General features: G+C 43.0%; 1 protein-coding gene across 1 annotated transcript in view; it reads left to right on the top strand.

The window, feature by feature from the left end:
• LOC135567531 (voltage-dependent calcium channel subunit alpha-2/delta-4-like) overlaps window positions 1-22,500 on the top strand; it is a gene marked incomplete at its 5' end in the record, with an annotated part of 42,572 nt that overhangs the window by 3,915 nt on the left and 16,157 nt on the right. The window contains 12 exons of the mRNA XM_065014893.1: window positions 404-481; window positions 1,901-1,981; window positions 2,133-2,294; window positions 2,905-2,976; window positions 4,436-4,497; window positions 4,621-4,688; window positions 5,595-5,640; window positions 5,805-5,902; window positions 5,997-6,090; window positions 8,352-8,444; window positions 19,697-19,714; window positions 21,310-21,434. Coding sequence (XP_064870965.1) covers window positions 404-481; window positions 1,901-1,981; window positions 2,133-2,294; window positions 2,905-2,976; window positions 4,436-4,497; window positions 4,621-4,688; window positions 5,595-5,640; window positions 5,805-5,902; window positions 5,997-6,090; window positions 8,352-8,444; window positions 19,697-19,714; window positions 21,310-21,434 — 997 coding nt within the window. The remainder of the gene's footprint in view (window positions 1-403; window positions 482-1,900; window positions 1,982-2,132; window positions 2,295-2,904; window positions 2,977-4,435; window positions 4,498-4,620; window positions 4,689-5,594; window positions 5,641-5,804; window positions 5,903-5,996; window positions 6,091-8,351; window positions 8,445-19,696; window positions 19,715-21,309; window positions 21,435-22,500) is intronic.

Genomic DNA, 22,500 nt, shown 5'->3' with positions numbered 1-22,500 from the left:
ATAGTATCAGACACTAACTAGTCTTCCTCTGTACCTGACAGTAGATGTGTTTATAGTGTCAGACACTAACTAGTCTTCCTCTGTACCTGACAGTAGATGTGTTTATAGTGTCAGACACTAACTAGTCTTCCTCTGTACCTGACAGTAGATGTGTGTATAGTGTCAGACACTAACTAGTCTTCCTCTGTACCTGACAGTAGATGTGTTTATAGTATCAGACACTAACTAGTCTTCCTCTGTACCTGACAGTAGATGTGTGTATAGTATCAGACACTAACTAGTCTTCCTCTGTACCTGACAGTAGATGTGTGTATAGTGTCAGACACTAACTAGTCTTCCTCTGTACCTGACAGTAGATGTGTTTATAGTGTCAGACACTAACTGTGTTCCTGTTCCTTCCCAGCTGTTCAACACCCAGGCTCAGAGCCTGCTCCTCATGACCTCTGTGGCCATGCCTGTGTTCAGCAAGAAGAAGGAGACGGTGAGTGGGGGTCTGGGCTGAGTCCCATAGGGCTCTGGTCTAAAGTAGTGCACTATATAGGGAATAGGGCTCTGGTCAAAAGTACTGCACTATATAGGGAATAGGGCTCTGGTCTAAAGTACTGCACTATATAGGGAATAGGGCTCTGGTCAAAAGTAGTGCACTATATAGGGAATAGGGCTCTGGTCAAAAGTAGTGCACTATATAGAGAATAGGGCTCTGGTCTAAAGTAGTGCACTATATAGGGAATAGGGCTCTGGTCTAAAGTAGTCCATGATATAGGGAATAGGGCTCTGGTCTAAAGTAGTCCACTATATAGGGAATATGGCTCTGGTCTAAAGTAGTCCACAATATAGGGAATAGGGCTCTGGTCAAAAGTAGTGCACTATATAGAGAATAGGGCTCTGGTCTAAAGTAGTCCACTATATAGGGAATAGGGCTCTGGTCTAAAGTAGTGCACTATATAGGGAATAGGGCTCTGGTCTAAAGTAGTGCACTATATAGAGAATAGGGCTCTGGTCTAAAGTAGTGCACTATATAGGGAATAGGGCTCTGGTCTAAAGTAGTCCATGATATAGGGAATAGGGCTCTGGTCTAAAGTAGTCCACTATATAGGGAATATGGCTCTGGTCTAAAGTAGTCCACTATATAGGAATAGGGCTCTGGTCTAAAGTAGTCCACTATATAGGGAATAGGGCTCTGGTCTAAAGTAGTCCACTATATAGGGAATAGGGCTCTGGTCAAAAGTAGTCCACTATATAGGGAATAGGGCTCTGGTCTAAAGTAGTGCACTATATAGGGAATAGGGCTCTGGTCTAAAGTAGTGCACTATATAGGGAATAGGGCTCTGGTCTAAAGTAGTCCCCTATATAGGGAATAGGGCTCTGGTATAAAGTAGTCCTCTATATAGTAAATAGGGCTCTGGTCTAAAGTAGTCCACTATATAGGGAATAGGGCTCTGGTCTGAAGTAGTGCACTATGTAGGGAATATGGCTCTGGTATAAAGTAGTCCACTATATAGGGAATATGGCTCTGGTCTAAAGTAGTCCACTATATTGGGAATAGGGCTCTGGTCTAAAGTAGTGCACTAAATAGTAAATAGGGCTCTGGTCTAAAGTAGTGCACTATATAGGAAATAGGGTTCCGTTTGGGACGCATACCCTAGAGTGGAGTTAAATCAACAACGCAATTAATGACAGGCCGGGGCTGAGTCATGGTCCTGTAGGCTAATGGACCCATCCTTGTCTCTCTGTGTCTCTCTGTCTTTCTGCACCCAGTTGTCCCATGGTCCTGTAGGCTAATGGACCCATCCTTGTCTCTCTGTGTCTCTCTGTCTTTCTGCACCCAGTTGTCTCATGGTCCTGTAGGCTAATGGACCCATCCTTGTCTCTCTGTGTCTCTCTGTCTTTCTGCACCCAGTTGTCTCATGGTATTCTGCTGGGGGTGGTGGGGACTGACGTCCCTCTGAGAGAACTGATGAGGCTAGTTCCTAGATACAAGGTACCAACAACCCTTCACCTCTATGGACACGTTCCTGTCGTCTTTGATGTCCTTCTATAGAGCTGTCTGCTCTGTACTGCACCTTAACAACTGTCTGACCTCTCTGACCCCTCTTTCATGAGATCCATGTCTCCCTGTGTGTCTCCTATAGCTGGGTGTCCATGGTTACGCCTTCCTCAACACCAACAACGGTTATATCCTCGCCCACCCTGACCTCCGACCCCTGTATAAGGAGGGAAAGAAGCTGAAGCCAAAACCTAACTACAACAGTGTTGATCTGGCTGAGGTGGAGTGGGAGGATACGGATGAGACGGTGAGTAATAACACACACACACACACACACACACACACACACACACACACACACACACACACACACACACACACACACACACACACACACACACACACACAGACACACACACACACACACACACACACACACACACACACACACACACACACACACACACACACACACACACACACACACACACACACACACACACACACACACACACACACACACACACACACACACACACACACACACACACACACACGCACAGGCATAAAAGCACACACACACACACACACACACACACACACACACACACACACACACACACAGACACAGACACACACACATACATACACACTCACAGGCACTCACACACATACACATACACACACACACACAGACACACACAGACACACACACATACCCACACATACACACTCACAGGCACACACACACACATATACACACATATACACGCATATACACACAGACACACACATACACACACACACAGGCGCACACACACACACACACATACACACACACACACACACACACACTTTTCTTATTCACAGCCACAGAAGACCGTCTCTGATTGTGGCCGTGTGTATTTTCCTTCCAGTTGAGGACTGCCATGGTAAAAGGAGAGACAGGTGCTCTGTCCTTAGACGTCAGAGCCACTGTAGAGAAAGGGGTAAGTTATTATTAACACAACATAGTTATTAACACAACATAGTTATTAACACAGCATAGTTATTAACACAGCATAGTTATTAACACAACATAGTTATTAACACAACATAGTTATTAACACAGCAGTAGACCCAGTACAAGGTGACATTACATAGTTATTAACACAACATAGTTATTAACACAACATAGTTATTAACACAACATAGTTATTAACACAGCATAGTTATTAACACAGCATAGTTATTAACACAACATAGTTATTAACACAACATAGTTATTAACACAGCATAGTTATTAACACAGCATAGTTATTAACACAACATAGTTATTAACACAACATAGTTATTAACACAACATAGTTATTAACACAACATAGTTATTAACACAACATAGTTATTAACACAACATAGTTATTAACACAGCAGTAGTTATTAACACAGCATAGTTATTAACACAGCAGTAGACCCAGTACAAGGTGACATTACATAGATATTAACACAGCAGTAGACCCAGTACAAGGTGACATTACATAGTTATTAACACAGCAGTAGACCCAGTACAAGGTGACATTACATAGTTATTAACACAGCAGTAGACCCAGTACAAGGTGACATTACATAGTTATTAACACAGCAGTAGACCCAGTACAAGGTGACATTACATAGTTATTAACACAGCAGTAGACCCAGTACAAGGTGACATTACATAGTTATTAACACAGCAGTAGACCCAGTACAAGGTGACATTACATAGTTATTATTAACACAGCAGTAGACCCAGTACAAGGTGACATTACATAGTTATTATTAACACAGCAGTAGACCCAGTACAAGGTGACATTACATAGTTATTAACACAGCAGTAGACCCAGTACAAGGTGACATTACATAGTTATTAACACAGCAGTAGACCCAGTACAAGGTGACATTACATAGTTATTAACACAGCAGTAGACCCAGTACAAGGTGACATTACATAGTTATTAACACAGCAGTAGACCCAGTACAAGACATTACATAGTTATTAACACAGCAGTAGACCCAGTAAAGGTGACATTACATAGTTATTAACACAGCAGTAGACCCAGTACAAGGTGACATTACATAGTTATTAACACAGCAGTAGACCCAGTACAAGGTGACATTACATAGTTATTAACACCGCAGTAGACCCAGTACAAGGTGACATTACATAGTTATTAACACCGCAGTAGACCCAGTACAAGGTGACATTACATAGATATTAACACAGCAGTAGACCCAGTACAAGGTGACATTACATAGTTATTAACACAGCAGTAGACCCAGTACAAGGTGACATTACATAGTTATTAAACACAGCAGTAGACCCAGTTCAAGGTGACATTACATAGTTATTATTAACACAGCAGTAGACCCAGTTCAAGGTGACATTACATAGAGCCGACTACCACCTTTAAGAGCTGTTTATTCCCCAACCAGAGGAGAGTCATGTTCCTGAAGAATGACTACTTCTACACAACCATCAACGAGACTCCGTTCAGGTTGGTCCAATCAGCACAGACAACGTAACATTCTTCTTCTATGTAGACGTCTCATCAACAGTTATAATGTGGAGGAAAAACCAATGGAAACCGTGTAAACGTGTAATGGGTGTGTCTCTACAGTCTTGGCATGGTGCTGACCAGAGGGCACGGAGAATACATCTTCATAGGGAACGTGTCTGTTAGGGAAGGTAAGTCGTCTGTCCCGAACAACAAACACTGCAGTATAACTACTAAACCAGGGTGTTATAACTTGTCCATCCACAGGCCTCTGCAGTATAACTACTAAACCAGGGTGTTTTCATCCACAGGCCTCTGCAGTATAACTACTAAACCAGGGTGTTTTCATCCACAGGCCTCTGCAGTATAACTACTAAACCAGATGTTATAACTGTGTCCATCCACAGGACTCTGCAGTTTAACTACTAAACCAGGGTGTTATAACTTGTGTCCATCCACAGGCCTCTGCAGTATAACTACTAAACCAGGGTGTTTTCATCCACAGGCCTCTGCAGTATAACTACTAAACCAGATGTTATAACTGTGTCCATCCACAGGCCTCTGCAGTTTAACTACTAAACCAGGGTGTTATAACTTGTGTCCATCCACAGGCCTCTGCAGTATAACTACTAAACCAGGGTGTTTTCATCCACAGGCCTCTGCAGTATAACTACTAAACCAGATGTTATAACTGTGTCCATCCACAGGCCTCTGCAGTTTAACTACTAAACCAGGGTGTTATAACGTGTGTCCATCCACAGGCCTCTGCAGTATAACTACTAAACCAGGGTGTTTTCATCCACAGGCCTCTACAGTATAACTACTAAACCAGATGTTATAACTGTGTCCATCCACAGGCCTCTGCAGTTTAACTACTAAACCAGGGTGTTATAACGTGTGTCCATCCACAGGCCTCTGCAGTATAACTACTAAACCAGGGTGTTTTCATCCACAGGCCTCTGCAGTATAACTACTAAACCAGGGTGTTTTCATCCACAGGCCTCTGCAGTATAACTACTAAACCAGGGTGTTATAACTTGTTTTCATCCACAGGCCTCTGCAGTTTAACTACTAAACCAAGGTATTTTCATCCACAGGTCTCAATGACCTGATGCAGCCAGATGTGTCCATCGCAAATGAGTGGTGAGTGTCTGACGAATCAGTTTCTCTCCCTATTCTTTCACTCACCAGCAAGCTATGACCTGACTGGTACACTATTACTGGTGTGTGTGTGTGTGTGTGTGTGTGTGTGTGTGTGTGTGTGTGTGTCTCTCTCTATCTCTCTGTCTCTCTCTCTCTCTCTACAGGACCTACTGTGAGACAGACATTGACCCTCACCACCGCAAGCTGACCCAGCTCCAGGCTGTGTTTCGATACCTCACAGGGAAGGAACCTGATCTGGAGTGTGAGCCACCCACAGTACATTCAGATATTAACACGCCATTTCAGAAAAGAGCCTTAGATTGACCTTTAACAGGAATCTCATTCATGGTCTTTAGGTGATGAGGAACTGTTGAGACAGACTCTGTTTGATGCTGTGGTCACAGCCCCCATGGAGGCTTACTGGACAGCATTGATGCTCAACCCATCTGGGTAATTACCATGGATACTACAATACCACACTAGTACACTACCACACTACCACACTACTACACTACTACACTACTACACTACCACACTACTACACTACGATACTACTACACTACTACACTACCACACTACTATACTACTACACTACTACACTACTATACTACTGTACTGCTACACTACCACACCACTACACTACTACACGACTATACTACTACACTACTATACTACTACACTACTACACTACCACACTACTACACTACGATACTACTACACTACCACACTACTATACTACTACACTACTACACTACTATACTACTGTACTGCTACACTACCACACAACTACACCACTACACTACTATACTACTACACTACTACACTACTATACTACCACACCACTACACTACTACACGACTATACTACTACACTAATATACTACTACACTACTACACAGTCACACGACTCTACTACTACACTACTATACTACTACACTACTACACAGTCACACGACTATACTACTACACTACTATACTACTACACTACTATACTACCGCACTACTACACATGACTATACTACTACACTACCACACCACTACACTACTACATGACTATACTACTACACTACTATACTACTACACTACTACACAGTCACACTACTACACCACTATACTACTATACTACCACACCACTACACTACCACACCACTACACTACCACACCACTACACTACTACACTACCACACTACCATACTACTACACCACTATACTACTATATTACCACACCACTACACTACCACACTACTACACTACCACACTACCACACTACTACACCACTACATCACTACACTACCACATTACCATACTACTACACCACTACACTACTATATTACCACACCACACCACTACACTACCACACCACTACACTACCACACTACTACACTACCACACTACTACACTACCACACTACTACACTACCACACTACTACACTACCACACTACCACACTACACTTGCACAGTACCACCACTCTCTGTGGTCACATGGAGAGTCCTACCAGACAGACATGATGTTCAATCCATCTGGGTTGGTAACAGTGCTGTAACATACCATACTACCATGCTACCATACTACTATACTACCATACTACTATACTACCATACTACTATACTACCACACTACCACACTACTACACTACCATACTACTATACTACCACACTACTACACTACCACACTACCATACTACCACACTACTACACTACCATACTACCATACTACCATACTACCACACTACCACACTACTACACTACCACACTACCATACTACCACACTACCATACTACAGACAGACATGATGTTCTATCCATCTGGGTTGGTAACAGTGCTGTAACATACCATACTACCATGCTACTATACTCCATCTGGGTTGGTAACAGTGCTGTAACATACCATACTACCACACTACTATACTACCATACTACAGACAGACATGATGTTCTATCCATCTGGGTTGGTAACAGTGCTGTAACATACCATACTACCATACTACCACACTACTATACTACCACACTACCACACTACCATACTACAGACAGACATGATGTTCTATCCATCTGGGTTGGTAACAGTGCTGTAACATACCATACTACCATGCTACCATACTACTATACTACCATACTACTATACTACCACACTACTTCACTACCACACTACTTCACTACCACACTACCACACTACCACACTACAGACAGACATGATGTTCTATCCATCTGGGTTGGTAACAGTGCTGTAACATACCATACTACCATACTCCATCTGGGGTGGTAACAGTGCTGTAACATACCATACTACCATACTCCATCTGGGTTGGTAACAGTGCTGTAACATACCATACTACCATACTCCATCTGGGTTGGTAACAGTGCTGTAACATACCATACTACCACACTACTATACTCCATCTGGGTTGGTAACAGTGCTGTAACATACCATACTACCATACTACCATACTCCATCTGGGTTGGTAACAGTGCTGTAACATACCATACTACCATACTACCATACTCCATATGGGTTGGTAACAGTGCTGTAACATACCATACTACCATACTCCATCTGGGTTGGTAACAGTGCTGTAACATACCATACTACCAATATATCCCATATTTATTATCTGTTGATAAATGTTCTACATCCTTGTTTAGATGTGAATGTATGTCTGGTTTTCAGCTGTAGTGTTACTGCCCCTCCTTGTCTCTCCTCTGTGTGTTCAGTATGGACGAGGGGGTGGAGACTGCGTTCCTGGGCACCCGGTCTGGTCTGATGAGGGTCACCAGATACGTGGGCATTGAGAAACGTGTTGCCAAGTAAGTCAGACCTACAGTACTGAAACACACTGAGTTACCTACAGTACTGAAACACACTGAGTTACCTACAGTACTGAAACACACTGAGTCACCTACAGTACTGAAACACACTGGGTTACCTACAGTACTGAAACACACTGAGTTACCTACAGTACTGAAACACACTGAGTTACCTACAGTACTGAAACACACTGGGTTACCTACAGTACTGAAACACACCGAGTTACCTACAGTACTGAAACACACTGAGTTACCTACAGTACTGAAACACATTGGGTTACCTACAGTACTGAAACACACTGAGTTACATTTACATTTTACATTTAAGTCATTTAGCAGACGCTCTTATCCAGAGCGACTTACAAATTGGTGCGTTCACCTTAGTTACCTACAGTACTGAAACACACTGAGTTACCTACAGTACTGAAACACACTGAGTTACCTACAGTACTGAAACACACTGGGTCCTTTCTACAGTACTGAAACACACTGGGTTACCTACAGTACTGAAACACACTGAGTTACCTACAGTACTGAAACACACTGAGTTACCTACAGTACTGAAACACACTGGTTACCTACAGTACTGAAACACACTGAGTTACCTACAGTACTGAAACACACTGAGTTACCTACAGTACTGAAACACACTGGGTCCTTTCTACAGTACTGAAACACACTGGGTTACCTACAGTACTGAAACACACTGAGTTACCTACAGTACTGAAACACACTGGGTTACCTACAGTACTGAAACACACTGGGTTACCTACAGTACTGAAACACACTGAGTTACCTACAGTACTGAAACACACTGAGTTACCTACAGTACTGAAACACACTGAGTTACCTACAGTACTGAAACACACTGAGTTACCTACAGTACTGAAACACACTGGGTCCTTTCTACAGTACTGAAACACACTGGGTTACCTACAGTACTGAAACACACTGAGTTACCTACAGTACTGAAACACACTGAGTTACCTACAGTACTGAAACACACTGAGTTACCTACAGTACTGAAACACACTGGGTCCTTTCTACAGTACTGAAACACACTGGGTTACCTACAGTACTGAAACACACTGAGTTACCTACAGTACTGAAACACACTGGGTTACCTACAGTACTGAAACACACTGGGTTACCTACAGTACTGAAACACACTGAGTTACCTACAGTACTGAAACACACTGAGTTACCTACAGTACTGAAACACACTGAGTTACCTACAGTACTGAAACACACTGGGTCCTTTCTACAGTACTGAAACACACTGGGTTACCTACAGTACTGAAACACACTGAGTTACCTACAGTACTGAAACACACTGGGTTACCTACAGTACTGAAACACACTGAGTTACCTACAGTACTGAAACACACTGAGTTACCTACAGTACTGAAACACACTGAGTTACCTACAGTACTGAAACACACTGAGTTACCTACAGTACTGAAACACATTGGGTTACCTACAGTACTGAAACACACTGGGTTACCTACAGTACTGAAACACACTGGGTTACCTACAATACTGAAACACACTGAGTTACCTACAGTACTGAAACACACTGAGTTACCTACAGTACTGAAACACACTGAGTTACCTACAGTACTGAAACACACTGGGTTACCTACAGTACTGAAACACACTGGGTTACCTACAGTACTGAAACACACTGAGTTACCTACAGTACTGAAACACACTGGGTTACCTACAGTACTGAAACACACTGAGTTACCTACAGTACTGAAACACACTGAGTTACCTACAGTACTGAAACACACTGGGTTACCTACAGTACTGAAACACACTGAGTTACCTACAGTACTGAAACACACTGGGTTACCTACAGTACTGAAACACACTGGGTTACCTACAGTACTGAAACACACTGAGTTACCTACAGTACTGAAACACACTGGGTTACCTACAGTACTGAAACACACTGGGTTACCTACAGTACTGAAACACACTGGGTTACCTACAGTACTGAAACACACTGGGTTACCTACAGTACTGAAACACACTGAGTTACCTACAGTACTGAAACACACTGAGTTACCTACAGTACTGAAACACACTGGGTTACCTACAGTACTGAAACACACTGAGTTACCTACAGTTGAAACACACTGACCTAGTACTGAAACACACTGTACTGAAACACACTGTTACCTACAGTACTGAAACACACTGAGTTACCTACAGTACTGAAACACACTGGGTTACCTACAGTACTGAAACACACTGAGTTACCTACAGTACTGAAACACACTGAGTTACCTACAGTACTGAAACACACTGGGTTACCTACTGTACTGAAACACACTGAGTTACCTACAGTACTGAAACATGAAACACACTGGGTTACCTACAGTACTGAAACACACTGGGTTACCTACAGTACTGAAACACACTGAGTTACCTACAGTACTGAAACACACTGGGTTACCTACTGTACTGAAACACACTGGGTTACCTACAGTACTGAAACATGAAACACACTGGGTTACCTACAGTACTGAAACACACTGGGTTACCTACAGTACTGAAACACACTGAGTTACCTACAGTACTGAAACACACTGAGTTACCTACAGTACTGAAACACACTGGGTTACCTACAGTACTGAAACACACTGAGTTACCTACAGTACTGAAACACACTGAGTTACCTACAGTACTGAAACACATTGGGTCACCTACAGTACTGAAACACACTGGGTTACCTACAGTACTGAAACACACTGAGTTACCTACAGTACTGAAACACACTGGGTCCTTTCTACAGTATAACAGTCAGAAGATACCATGACTGTAGCAGGATGGCTATAAACCCCTACCTGCCAAAAGGAGATTTACTCTGTTATTCAGTCTGTCTGTAGAAACTGACCAGTCTGTCTGTAGCCTACTCTACTCTGTTATTCAGTCTGTCTGTAGAAACGGACTAGTCTTTCTATAGCCTACTCTACTCTCAGAGAGACTCTTATCTCTCCAGTAACTGTCCTTGTTAGGGCTCTTCAGGACTCTGCCCTGGCAGTGCCCTCTTGCCAGGCAGGGTTTAGTCTCAGAGTGACTGAGACCGCAACATAATCCCACTAGCTATCAGTCATCTGATTGCTTCCGTTACTCATTGTGTAATTCTCCTCTGTGAGGGGGAGTTGTGGGCCAGCAGCTCTTTGTTGACCTTAACAGGTGTATGTCTAGAGTGTCTACAGGGTCCATTAGGAGGCTCTGTGTTTGATGGGTCTGAAGATGTCAGCCTGGAGACTGACTGAGTCCCAGACGCTACCCCATTCCATATGGGCAGTACTTTAGACCGGGCCCTATGGACTCTGGTTTAAAGGTAGTGTATTATATAGGCCCTATGGACTCTGGTTTAGAGGTAGTGTATTATTGATAGAGGAATTCTAAATTCCTTTATGTTTTATTGCCAAAACCAATTTCGCACTCGTTTCTAATTCATTAATGAGGTGTAAGTTCATTAATTATGCATGAAGTAGATCGAGACCAGTCTTAAAAGCCAGGTAAGAGCGTTTTATTCCAGAGAGTACTAACGCATACACATTTTTCCACAGGTTATAAACTGAACATGACATCATCAGTTTCCCACCCTCTCTCTCACAAGAGTCCATTGTTTTAGGTCTGGAACATCTCCCAGACATTTCTTATCTGTCTGAAAAACAATTACATTTACATTTAAGTCATTTAGCAGACGCTCTTATCCAGAGCGACTTACAAATTGGTGCGTTCACCTTATGACATCCAGTGGAACTGCCACTTTACAATAGTGCATCTAAATCTTTTAAGGGGGGGAGGATTACTTTATCCTATCCTAGGTATTCCTTAAAGAGGTGGGGTTTCAGGTGTCTCCGGAAGGTGGTGATTGACTCCGCTGTCCTGGCGTCGTGAGGGAGTTTGTTCCACCATTGGGGGGCCAGAGCAGCGAACAGTTTTGACTGGGCTGAGCGGGAACTGTACTTCCTCAGTGGTATGGAGGCGAGCAGGCCAGAGGTGGATGAACGCAGTGCCCTTGTTTGGGTGTAGGGCCTGATCAGAGCCTGGAGGTGCCGTTCCCCTCACAGCTCCGTAGGCAAGCACCATGGTCTTGTAGCGGATGCGAGCTTCAACTGGAAGCCAGTGGAGATCCCTCCACAGCATCCTTCTCCCTTTAACCACCCAAGAGGCACAGACAATTAATTCGTTCTGCTTACATTTTCAGTAACAGCTTAACCAATAACTTTTACTTTTCATACCATAACATAATAGTATTAGAATAAATGGTTCTAATCAATAATGTATACATAATTAATCATTTCAACCATCATTTCCTCTATCAATTATATAGGCCCTATGGACTCTGGTTTAAAGGTAGTGTATTATATAGGCCCTATGGACTCTGGTTTAAAGGTAGTGTATTATATAGGCCCTATGGACTCTGGTTTAAAGGTAGTGTATTATATAGGCCCTATGGACTCTGGTTTAAAGGTAGTGTATTATATAGGCCCTATGGACTCTGGTTTAAAGGTAGTGTATTATATAGGCCCTATGGACTCTGGTTTAAAGGTAGTGTATTATATAGGCCCTATGGACTCTGGTTTAAAGGTAGTGTATTATATAGGCCCTATGGACTCTGGTTTAAAGGTAGTGTATTATATAGGCCCTATGGACTCTGGTTTAAAGGTAGTGTATTATATAGGCCCTATGGACTCTGGTTTAAAGGTAGTGTATTATATAGGCCCTATGGACTCTGGTTTAAAGGTAGTGTATTATATAGGCCCTATGGACTCTGGTTTAAAGGTAGTGTATTATATAGGCCCTATGGACAATGGTTTAGAGGTAGTGTATTATATAGGCCCTATGGACAATGGTTTAGAGGTAGTGTATTATATAGGCCCTATGGACTCTGGTTTAGAGGTAGAGTATTATATAGGCCCTATGGACTCTGGTTTAGAGGTAGTGTATTATATAGGTCCTATGGACTCTGGTTTAGAGGCAGTGTATTATATAGGCCCTATGGACTCTGGTTTAGAGGTAGTGTATTATATAGGCCCTATGGACTCTGGTTTAGAGGTAGTGTATTATATAGGCCCTATGGACTCTGGTTTAGAGGTAGTGTATTATATAGGCCCTATGGACTCTGGTTTAGAGGTAGTGTATTATATAGGCCCTATGGACTCTGGTTTAGAGGTAGTGTATTATATAGGCCCTATGGACTCTGGTTTAGAGGTAGTGTATTATATAGGCCCTATGGACTCTGGTTTAGAGGTAGTGTATTATATAGGCCCTATGGACTCTGGTTTAGAGGCAGTGTATTATATAGGCCCTATGGACTCTGGTTTAAAGGTAGTGTATTATATAGGCCCTATGGACTCTGGTTTAAAGGTAGTATATTATATATGGACTCTGGTTTAGAGGTAGTGTATTATATATGGACTCTGGTTTAGAGGTAGTGTATTATATATGGACTCTGGTTTAGAGGTAGTGTATTATATATGGACTCTGGTTTAGAGGTAGTGTATTATATATGGACTCTGGTTTAGAGGTAGTGTATTATATATGGACTCTGGTTTAGAGGTAGTGTATATAGGACTCTGGTTTATGTATATATATGGACTCTGGTTTAGAGGTAGTGTATTATATATGGACTCTGGTTTAGAGGTAGTGTATTATATATGGACTCTGGTTTAGAGGTAGTGTATTATAAAGGGATTAGAGTAACATTTGGGACCCAACCGTTTTATTTGAAATTTGTTTTGAAAACGAACTTGCCGACTCTGCAAAATGGAGAGTCCCTCTTACAGCGCTGGTGGACAGGGATGGTGGACAGGGAGGGTGGACAGGGAGGGTGGACAGGGAGGGTGGACAGGGAGGGACAGGAGGGGACAAGGGTGGACAGGGAGGGTGGACAGGGATGGTGGACAGGGAGGGAGGTGGACAGGGAGGGTGGACAGGGAGGGTGGACAGGGAGGGTGAACAGGGAGGGTGGACAGGGAGGGTGGACAGGGATGGTGGACAGGGATGGTGGACAGGGAGGGTGGACAGGGATGGAGGACAGGGAGGGTGGACAGGGAGGGTGGACAGGGAGGGTGGACAGGGAGGGTGGACAGGGATGGTGGACAGGGAGGGTGGACAGGGATGGTGGACAGGGAGGGTGGACAGGGATGGTGGACAGGGATGGTGGACAGGGAGGGTGGACAGGGAGGGTGGACAGGGAGGGTACACAGGGTTGGTGGACAGGGAGGGTGGACAGGGAGGGTGGACAGGGAGGGTGGACAGGGAGGGTGGACAGGGAGGGTTGACAGGGAGGGTTGACAGGGAGGGTGGACAGGGAGGGTGGACAGGGAGGGTGGACAGGGAGGGTGGACAGGGAGGGTGGTGGACAGGGATGGTGGACAGGGAGGGTGGACAGGGAGGGTGGACAGGGAGGGTGGAGTTATTGCTCTTATTGCTGAGGGACGTGTTTGTGTTGTTTCCTTTGTGGAGATATTACCCCTTCAATTGATATTACCTATAGCCCCTTCAATTGATATTACCTATAGCCCCTTCAATTGATATTACCTATAGCCCCTTCAATTGATATTACCTATAGCCCCTTCAATTGATATTACCTATAGCCCCTTCAATTGACATTACCTTCAGAAATATGCTCCTGTGGACTTTCATCGCCCTCTAGTGGGTGATGAAGGTACTGCCGGGTCCACTGGCGGTTGGTGGAACCTTAATTTGGGAGGACAGGCTTGTGGTACTGGCTGGAGCGACATTAGTGGAATGGTATCACATATATCAATCACATGGTTTTCATGTGAGGCCATTCCATTCGCTCCGTTCCAGCCATTATTATGAGCCGTCCTCCCCTCAGCAGCCTCCTCTGGTCAGGGCATCTAGGTTGTCCAATACAGTAGAGGAGAGTGGGGTAAGATGAGACATTCTTTACATTCAGCATCACTCTGTCATAGGAAATAAAGTGACAGGTATGAAAACATATCTTGTCTGCAGGACAAGGTAAGTTAAACCACCTACACATGTCTGTACAGAATATTACCACTAACATTACAGCAGCCTCCTCTGGTCAGGGCATACAGAATGAGAATATTACCACTACCATTACAGCAGCCTCCTCTGGTCAGGGCATACAGAATGAGAATATTACCACTACCATTACAGCAGCCTCCTCTGGTCAGGGCATACAGAATGAGAATATTACCACTAACATTACAGCAGCCTCCTCTGGTCAGGGCATACAGAATGAGAATATTACCACTACCATTACAGCAGCCTCCTCTGGTCAGGGCATACAGAATGAGAATATTACCATTAACATTACAGCAGCCTCCTCTGGTCAGGGCATACAGAATGAGAATATTACCATTAACATTACAGCATTCTGGTCACAGAATGAGAATATTACCAGCAGCCTCCTCTGGTCAGGGCATACAGAATGAGAATATTACCACTACCATTACAGCAGCCTCCTCTGGTCAGGGCATACAGAATGAGAATATTACCACTACCATTACAGCAGCCTCCTCTGGTCAGGGCATACAGAATGAGAATATTACCACTAACATTACAGCAGCCTCCTCTGGTCAGGGCAGAATGAGAATATTACCACTAACATTACAGCAGCCTCCTCTGGTCAGGGCATACAGAATGAGAATATTACCACTACCATTACAGCAGCCTCCTCTGGTCAGGGCATACAGAATGAGAATATTACCACTACCATTACAGCAGCCTCCTCTGGTCAGGGCATACAGAATGAGAATATTACCACTACCATTACAGCAGCCTCCTCTGGTCAGGGCATACAGAATGAGAATATTACCACTACCATTACAGCAGCCTCCTCTGGTCAGGGCATACAGAATGAGAATATTACCACTACCATTACAGCAGCCTCCTCTGGTCAGGGCATACAGAATGAGAATATTACCACTACCATTACAGCAGCCTCCTCTGGTCAGGGCATACAGAATGAGAATATTACCACTACCATTACAGCAGCCTCCTCTGGTCAGGGCATACAGAATGAGAATATTACCACTACCATTACAGCAGCCTCCTCTGGTCAGGGCATACAGAATGAGAATATTACCACTAACATTACAGCAGCCTCCTCTGGTCAGGGCATACAGAATGAGAATATTACCACTACCATTACAGCAGCCTCCTCTGGTCAGGGCATACAGAATGAGAATATTACCACTACCATTACAGCAGCCTCCTCTGGTCAGGGCATACAGAATGAGAATATTACCACTACCATTACAGCAGCCTCCTCTGGTCAGGGCATACAGAATGAGAATATTACCACTAACATTACAGCAGCCTCCTCTGGTCAGGGCATACAGAATGAGAATATTACCACTAACATTACAGCAGCCTCCTCTGGTCAGGGCATACAGAATGAGAATATTACCACTACCATTACCATTACAGAATGAGAATATTACCTCCTTACAGCAGCCTGGTCAGGGCATACAGAATGAGAATATTACCACTACATTACAGCAGCCTCCTCTGGTCAGGGCATACAGAATGAGAATATTACCACTAACATTACAGCAGCCTCCTCTGGTCAGGGCATACAGAATGAGAATATTACCACTAACATTACAGCAGCCTCCTCTGGTCAGGGCATACAGAATGAGAATATTACCACTACCATTACAGCAGCCTCCTCTGGTCAGGGCATACAGAATGAGAATATTACCACTACCATTACAGCATCAAGGGCATACAGAATCCACTACCATTACAGCAGCCTCCTCTGGTCAGGGCATACAGAATGAGAATATTACCACTACCATTACAGCAGCCTCCTCTGGTCAGGGCATACAGAATGAGAATATTACCACTACCATTACAGCAGCCTCCTCTGGTCAGGGCATCAGAATATTACCACTACCATTACAGCAGCCTCCTCTGGTCAGGGCATACAGAATGAGAATATTACCACTACCATTACAGCAGCCTCCTCTGGTCAGGGCATACAGAATGAGAATATTACCACTACCATTACAGCAGCCTCCTCTGGTCAGGGCATACAGAATGAGAATATTACCACTACATTACAGCAGCCTCCTCTGGTCAGGGCATACAGAATGAGAATATTACCACTACCATTACAGCAGCCTCCTCTGGTCAGGGCATACAGAATGAGAATATTACCACTACCATTACAGCAGCCTCCTCTGGTCAGGGCATACAGAATGAGAATATTACCACTACCATTACAGCAGCCTCCTCTGGTCAGGGCATACAGAATGAGAATATTACCACTAACATTACAGCAGCCTCCTCTGGTCAGGGCATACAGAATGAGAATATTACCACTACCATTACAGCAGCCTCCTCTGGTCAGGGCATACAGAATGAGAATATTACCACTACCATTACAGCAGCCTCCTCTGGTCAGGGCATACAGAATGAGAATATTACCACTACCATTACAGCAGCCTCCTCTGGTCAGGGCATACAGAATGAGAATATTACCACTACCATTACAGCAGCCTCCTCTGGTCAGGGCATACAGAATGAGAATATTACCACTACCATTACAGCAGCCTCCTCTGGTCAGGGCATACAGAATGAGAATATTACCACTACCATTACAGCAGCCTCCTCTGGTCAGGGCATACAGAATGAGAATATTACCACTACCATTTTAAAAACATGTCTTATCTTGATTTCTTAAACACAATTTGTCACAATTGCTTTTTTTTGGGGTGTCTTTTTATGGATCAGGCTTAATACCTAACAAACACTTTGTGATGTTGAATCACTTTTAACACAGGCCCTGTTGTTGCCTCATATCCCAGAGATAGTACCTTGCATTACGCCTGGGAAGAAAACACTTCCATTTCATCAATTTACCTCATGGCCATTGGCTCAATTTACCTCATGGCCATTGGCTTAATTTACCTCATGGCCATTGGCTCAATTTACCTCATGGCCATTGGCTTAATTTACCTCATGGCCATTGGCTTAATTTACCTCATGGCCATTGGCTTAATTTACCTCATGGCCATTGGCTTAATTTACCTCATGGCCATTGGCTTAATTTACCTCATGGCCATTGGCTTAATTTACCTCATGGCCATTGGCTTAATTTACCTCATAGCCATTGGCTTAATTTACCTCATGGCCATTGGCTTAATTTACCTCATGGCCATTGGCTCAATTTACCACATGGATCAATTTACCTCATGGCCATTGGCTCAATTTACCTCATGGCCATTGGCTCAATTTACCACATGGATCAATTTACCTCATGGCCACTGGCTCAATTTACCTCATGGCCATTGGCTCAATTTACCCCAAGGCAGACATTTAGACTATATTAGCCCACACAGCTACAGCTATAATGATGACCTTTCATGCCAGGTTTAGGACGTCATATTGAAGTTTATATAGACCCCAACTGATGTATAGAACAATCCTAAAACTATGTACTTTGTTTTAGATACCAGCATTATGAAACCTACTGTATAACAACACATTCATTTGACTTGGGGAAAGTCTGTTTTTTTCATTTACATTTACATTTAAGTCATTTAGCAGACGCTCTTATCCAGAGCGACTTACAAATTGGTGCATTCACCTTATGACATCCAGTGGAACAATCATCTAAAACTATGTAGAGGGATTACTTTATCCTTCCTAGGTATTCCAAAGAGGTGGGGTTTCAGGTGTCTCCGGAAGGTGGTCATTTGACTTGGGGAAAGTCTGTTTTTTGACCTACTGTAACTTCCTTACCCCTTTTTCCATGTGGTTTCTTCCTTCACAGACTCCATGAAATGAAGACCTCTTCCTAAATATTTGGTTAAATGATTCATGTGGTGTATTGTTTCCTAGAAACAAGGGTGGCTCATTTTACCCCTTTGGCTCAATTTACCCCTTTGGCTCAATTTACCACATGGATCAATTTACCCCCTTGGCTCAATTTACCCCCTTGGCTCAATTTACCCCTTTGGCTCAATTTACCCCTTTGGCTCAATTTACCCCTTTGGCTCAATTTACCCCTTTGGCTCAATTTAACCCTTTGGCTCAATTTACCCCTTTGGCTCAATTGACCCCTTTGGCTCAATTCACCCCACTCTTCCCTCTACACACTGCTTCAACAACACATTGTTCTTCTGACATGGTCGCTTTCTGAATCTGGCTAACTCTCTGTATCTTACCATGTACCCCTCACCCCTTCTTGTGACCTGTGACCCTCCCAACTCCTGTGTTTCCAGACCAAAGGTCTTCTCCAAGTCAGTACATGACAGAAAATGACCTGATTTTGGTTCATTTTGGTCTTAAAGGTTTATTTTCGTTGCAAAAAGCAAGCTTCAATGGACCGGCTTCTGCATCTCTATCCCTTGCAGAAGCAAAGCTTTTAACTAGGACCAAGACAGTAGATTATAATCCTGTAGATCCTATCCCAGCAATAATGCCTTGCATTACACACAGCAAGAAAACCCTTCAATTTGCTCAATTTGCCATTGGCTCAACCATAATGATGACCTTTCATGCCAGGTTTAGGACCTCATATTGAACCTGATATAGACCCCAACTGATGTATAGAACAATCCTAAAACGATCTACTTTGGTTTAGTTAAAGTTTTTAACTAGTACTGAGACAGCAGATTATAATCCTGTAGGTAATTTTAACTAGGACCAAGACAGTAGATTATAATCCTGTAGATCATTTTAACTAGGACCAAAACAGTAGATTATAATCCTGTAGGTCATTTTAACTAGGACCAAAACAGTAGATTATAATCCTGTAGGTCATTTTAACTAGGACCAAAATAGTAGATTATAATCCTGTAGGTCATTTTAACTAGGACCAAGACAGTAGATTATAATCCTGTAGGTCATTTTAACTAGGACCAAAATAGTAGATTATAATCCTGTAGGTCATTTTAACTAGGACCAGAACAGTAGATTATAATCCTGTAGGTCATTTTAACTAGGACCAAGACAGTAGATCATAATCCTGTAGGTCATTTTAACTAGGACCAAAATAGTAGATTATAATCCTGTAGGTCATTTTAACTAGGACCAAAACAGTAGATTATAATCCTGTAGGTCATTTTAACTAGGACCAGAACAGTAGATTATAATCCTGTAGATCATTTTAACTAGGACCAAAACAGTAGATTATAATCCTGTAGGTCATTTTAACTAGGACCAAAATAGTAGATTATAATCCTGTAGGTCATTTTAACTAGGACCAGAACAGTAGATTATAATCCTGTAGGTCATTTTAACTAGGACCAAGACAGTAGATCATAATCCTGTAGGTCATTTTAACTAGGACCAAAACAGTAGATTATAATCCTGTAGGTCATTTTAACTAGGACCAAGACAGTAGATCATAATCCTGTAGGTCATTTTAACTAGGACCAAAACAGTAGATTATAATCCTGTAGGTCATTTTAACTAGGACCAAAACAGTAGATTATAATCCTGTAGGTCATTTTAACTAGGACCAAAACAGTAGATTATAATCCTGTAGGTCATTTTAACTAGGACCAAAACAGTAGATTATAATCCTGTAGGTCATTTTAACTAGGACCAAAACAGTAGATTATAATCCTGTAGGTCATTTTAACTAGAACCAAAACAGTAGATTATAATTCTGTAGATCCCAGCCTCTCTTCCTCGCTCTGCACTGGCTTCTTGCATTACAATTGATTTCAACTTTGGCAACACTTTATGAAAGCTTTCATTAAAAAGCCTTTTAAATGCTTATAGATGTTTACAAATGCTCATAAATTTATTTTTTTAAATATTTGATTGATTACTTAAATCAATAAGTCATAATTGTATCGGTGTTACACCCAATTCTGACCCCTCACAGGAAATTCCTGTCTCCGTCAGACAAGGAGAACATCTTTACGATGGACCACTTCCCCGTGTGGTATCGCGCTGCAGAGTACCCCGCCGGCAAGTTCCTGTACTACATCCCCAAAGAGGACACCAGAGGTAGGGACTACTTTCTCTCTGCTCCACCACACACTGTTGTGATTGTCTTGTAACAGTACAATAACCACCTTATTAATACCCATATGGAGTCTGGGACAACAACTGAACAGTTACACCAGGAGTAGGAACTACTTTCTACTTTCAGAGGTAGGAACTACTTTCTCGCTGTTCTCCCACTCTGTCGCCAAGGCAAGTTGGCCAGTTAATCAATAAATGCCATTAAGAAAAGGATGAAAGCGCTATGCTCTACCAACTGAGCTACAGAGGATCAATAGCTGTCATGTTTGTGACTGTCTTGTCAAAGTACAATAAACCACCTAATACAATGTCCTTGTGGAGTTTAAATAAACTGAATAGTAACACCAAAGGTAGGGACTACTTTCTCTCTGCTCCCACGCAGATACAGTCGCCATGGCAACCCCCTGCCTAGCAACCGCCAGCAGCGACAGACAGCGAGCCCCTTTATCTAGGCGGTGTCCCGAGTGGCACCCTATTCCCTATGTAGTGCACTAATTGTGTCCAGGGTTCACAGAGACCCATAGGGAATAGGGTAGCATTTGGGATCCATATTTACTCTCTAAACATTATTCACCAGCTACCTTAGTGGCTGTGGTGAATTTCCATTTTTATAAACCCAGACACGATCAATAGCTTTCCTGTTTGTGATTGTCTTGTAACAGAACAATAAGCACCTAATACAGATAGACAGTCTGGGACTAAAGCACAACAGTACAGGGAGATTTAACATCTATTCTGTGTGGTGCGACGGCAGGGTGTATATGTAGGTTGGTCACAGCCCTAATCACGATCATCACATGTAAATCCTTCTTTGTGAAAGTGTCGGTTGGGGATCTTAGTATGTTGGTAGGACATTACCCATAGTATGAGGGTATAAACAGTCAACTCTATTACAGTACATTAACGTGGTGGTCTCTGCCGTGTCCCTGTGAGGCCACTGAAATGGTCCTGGTCTGGTGTCCTCATCAGATGTGTTCAGGGACCATAATGTCCCCTAGTGTAGTGGTGTGATGTGGTGGTCTCTGCCGTGTCCCTGTGAGGCCACTGA

Source organism: Oncorhynchus nerka, unplaced genomic scaffold (assembly GCF_034236695.1).
Source record: "Oncorhynchus nerka isolate Pitt River unplaced genomic scaffold, Oner_Uvic_2.0 unplaced_scaffold_1946, whole genome shotgun sequence".
In the NCBI taxonomy this organism is placed as follows: Eukaryota; Metazoa; Chordata; class Actinopteri; order Salmoniformes; family Salmonidae; genus Oncorhynchus; species Oncorhynchus nerka.
The sequence above is the reverse complement of the archived record's forward strand: the minus strand, read 5'-3'. Positions and strand labels throughout refer to the sequence as shown.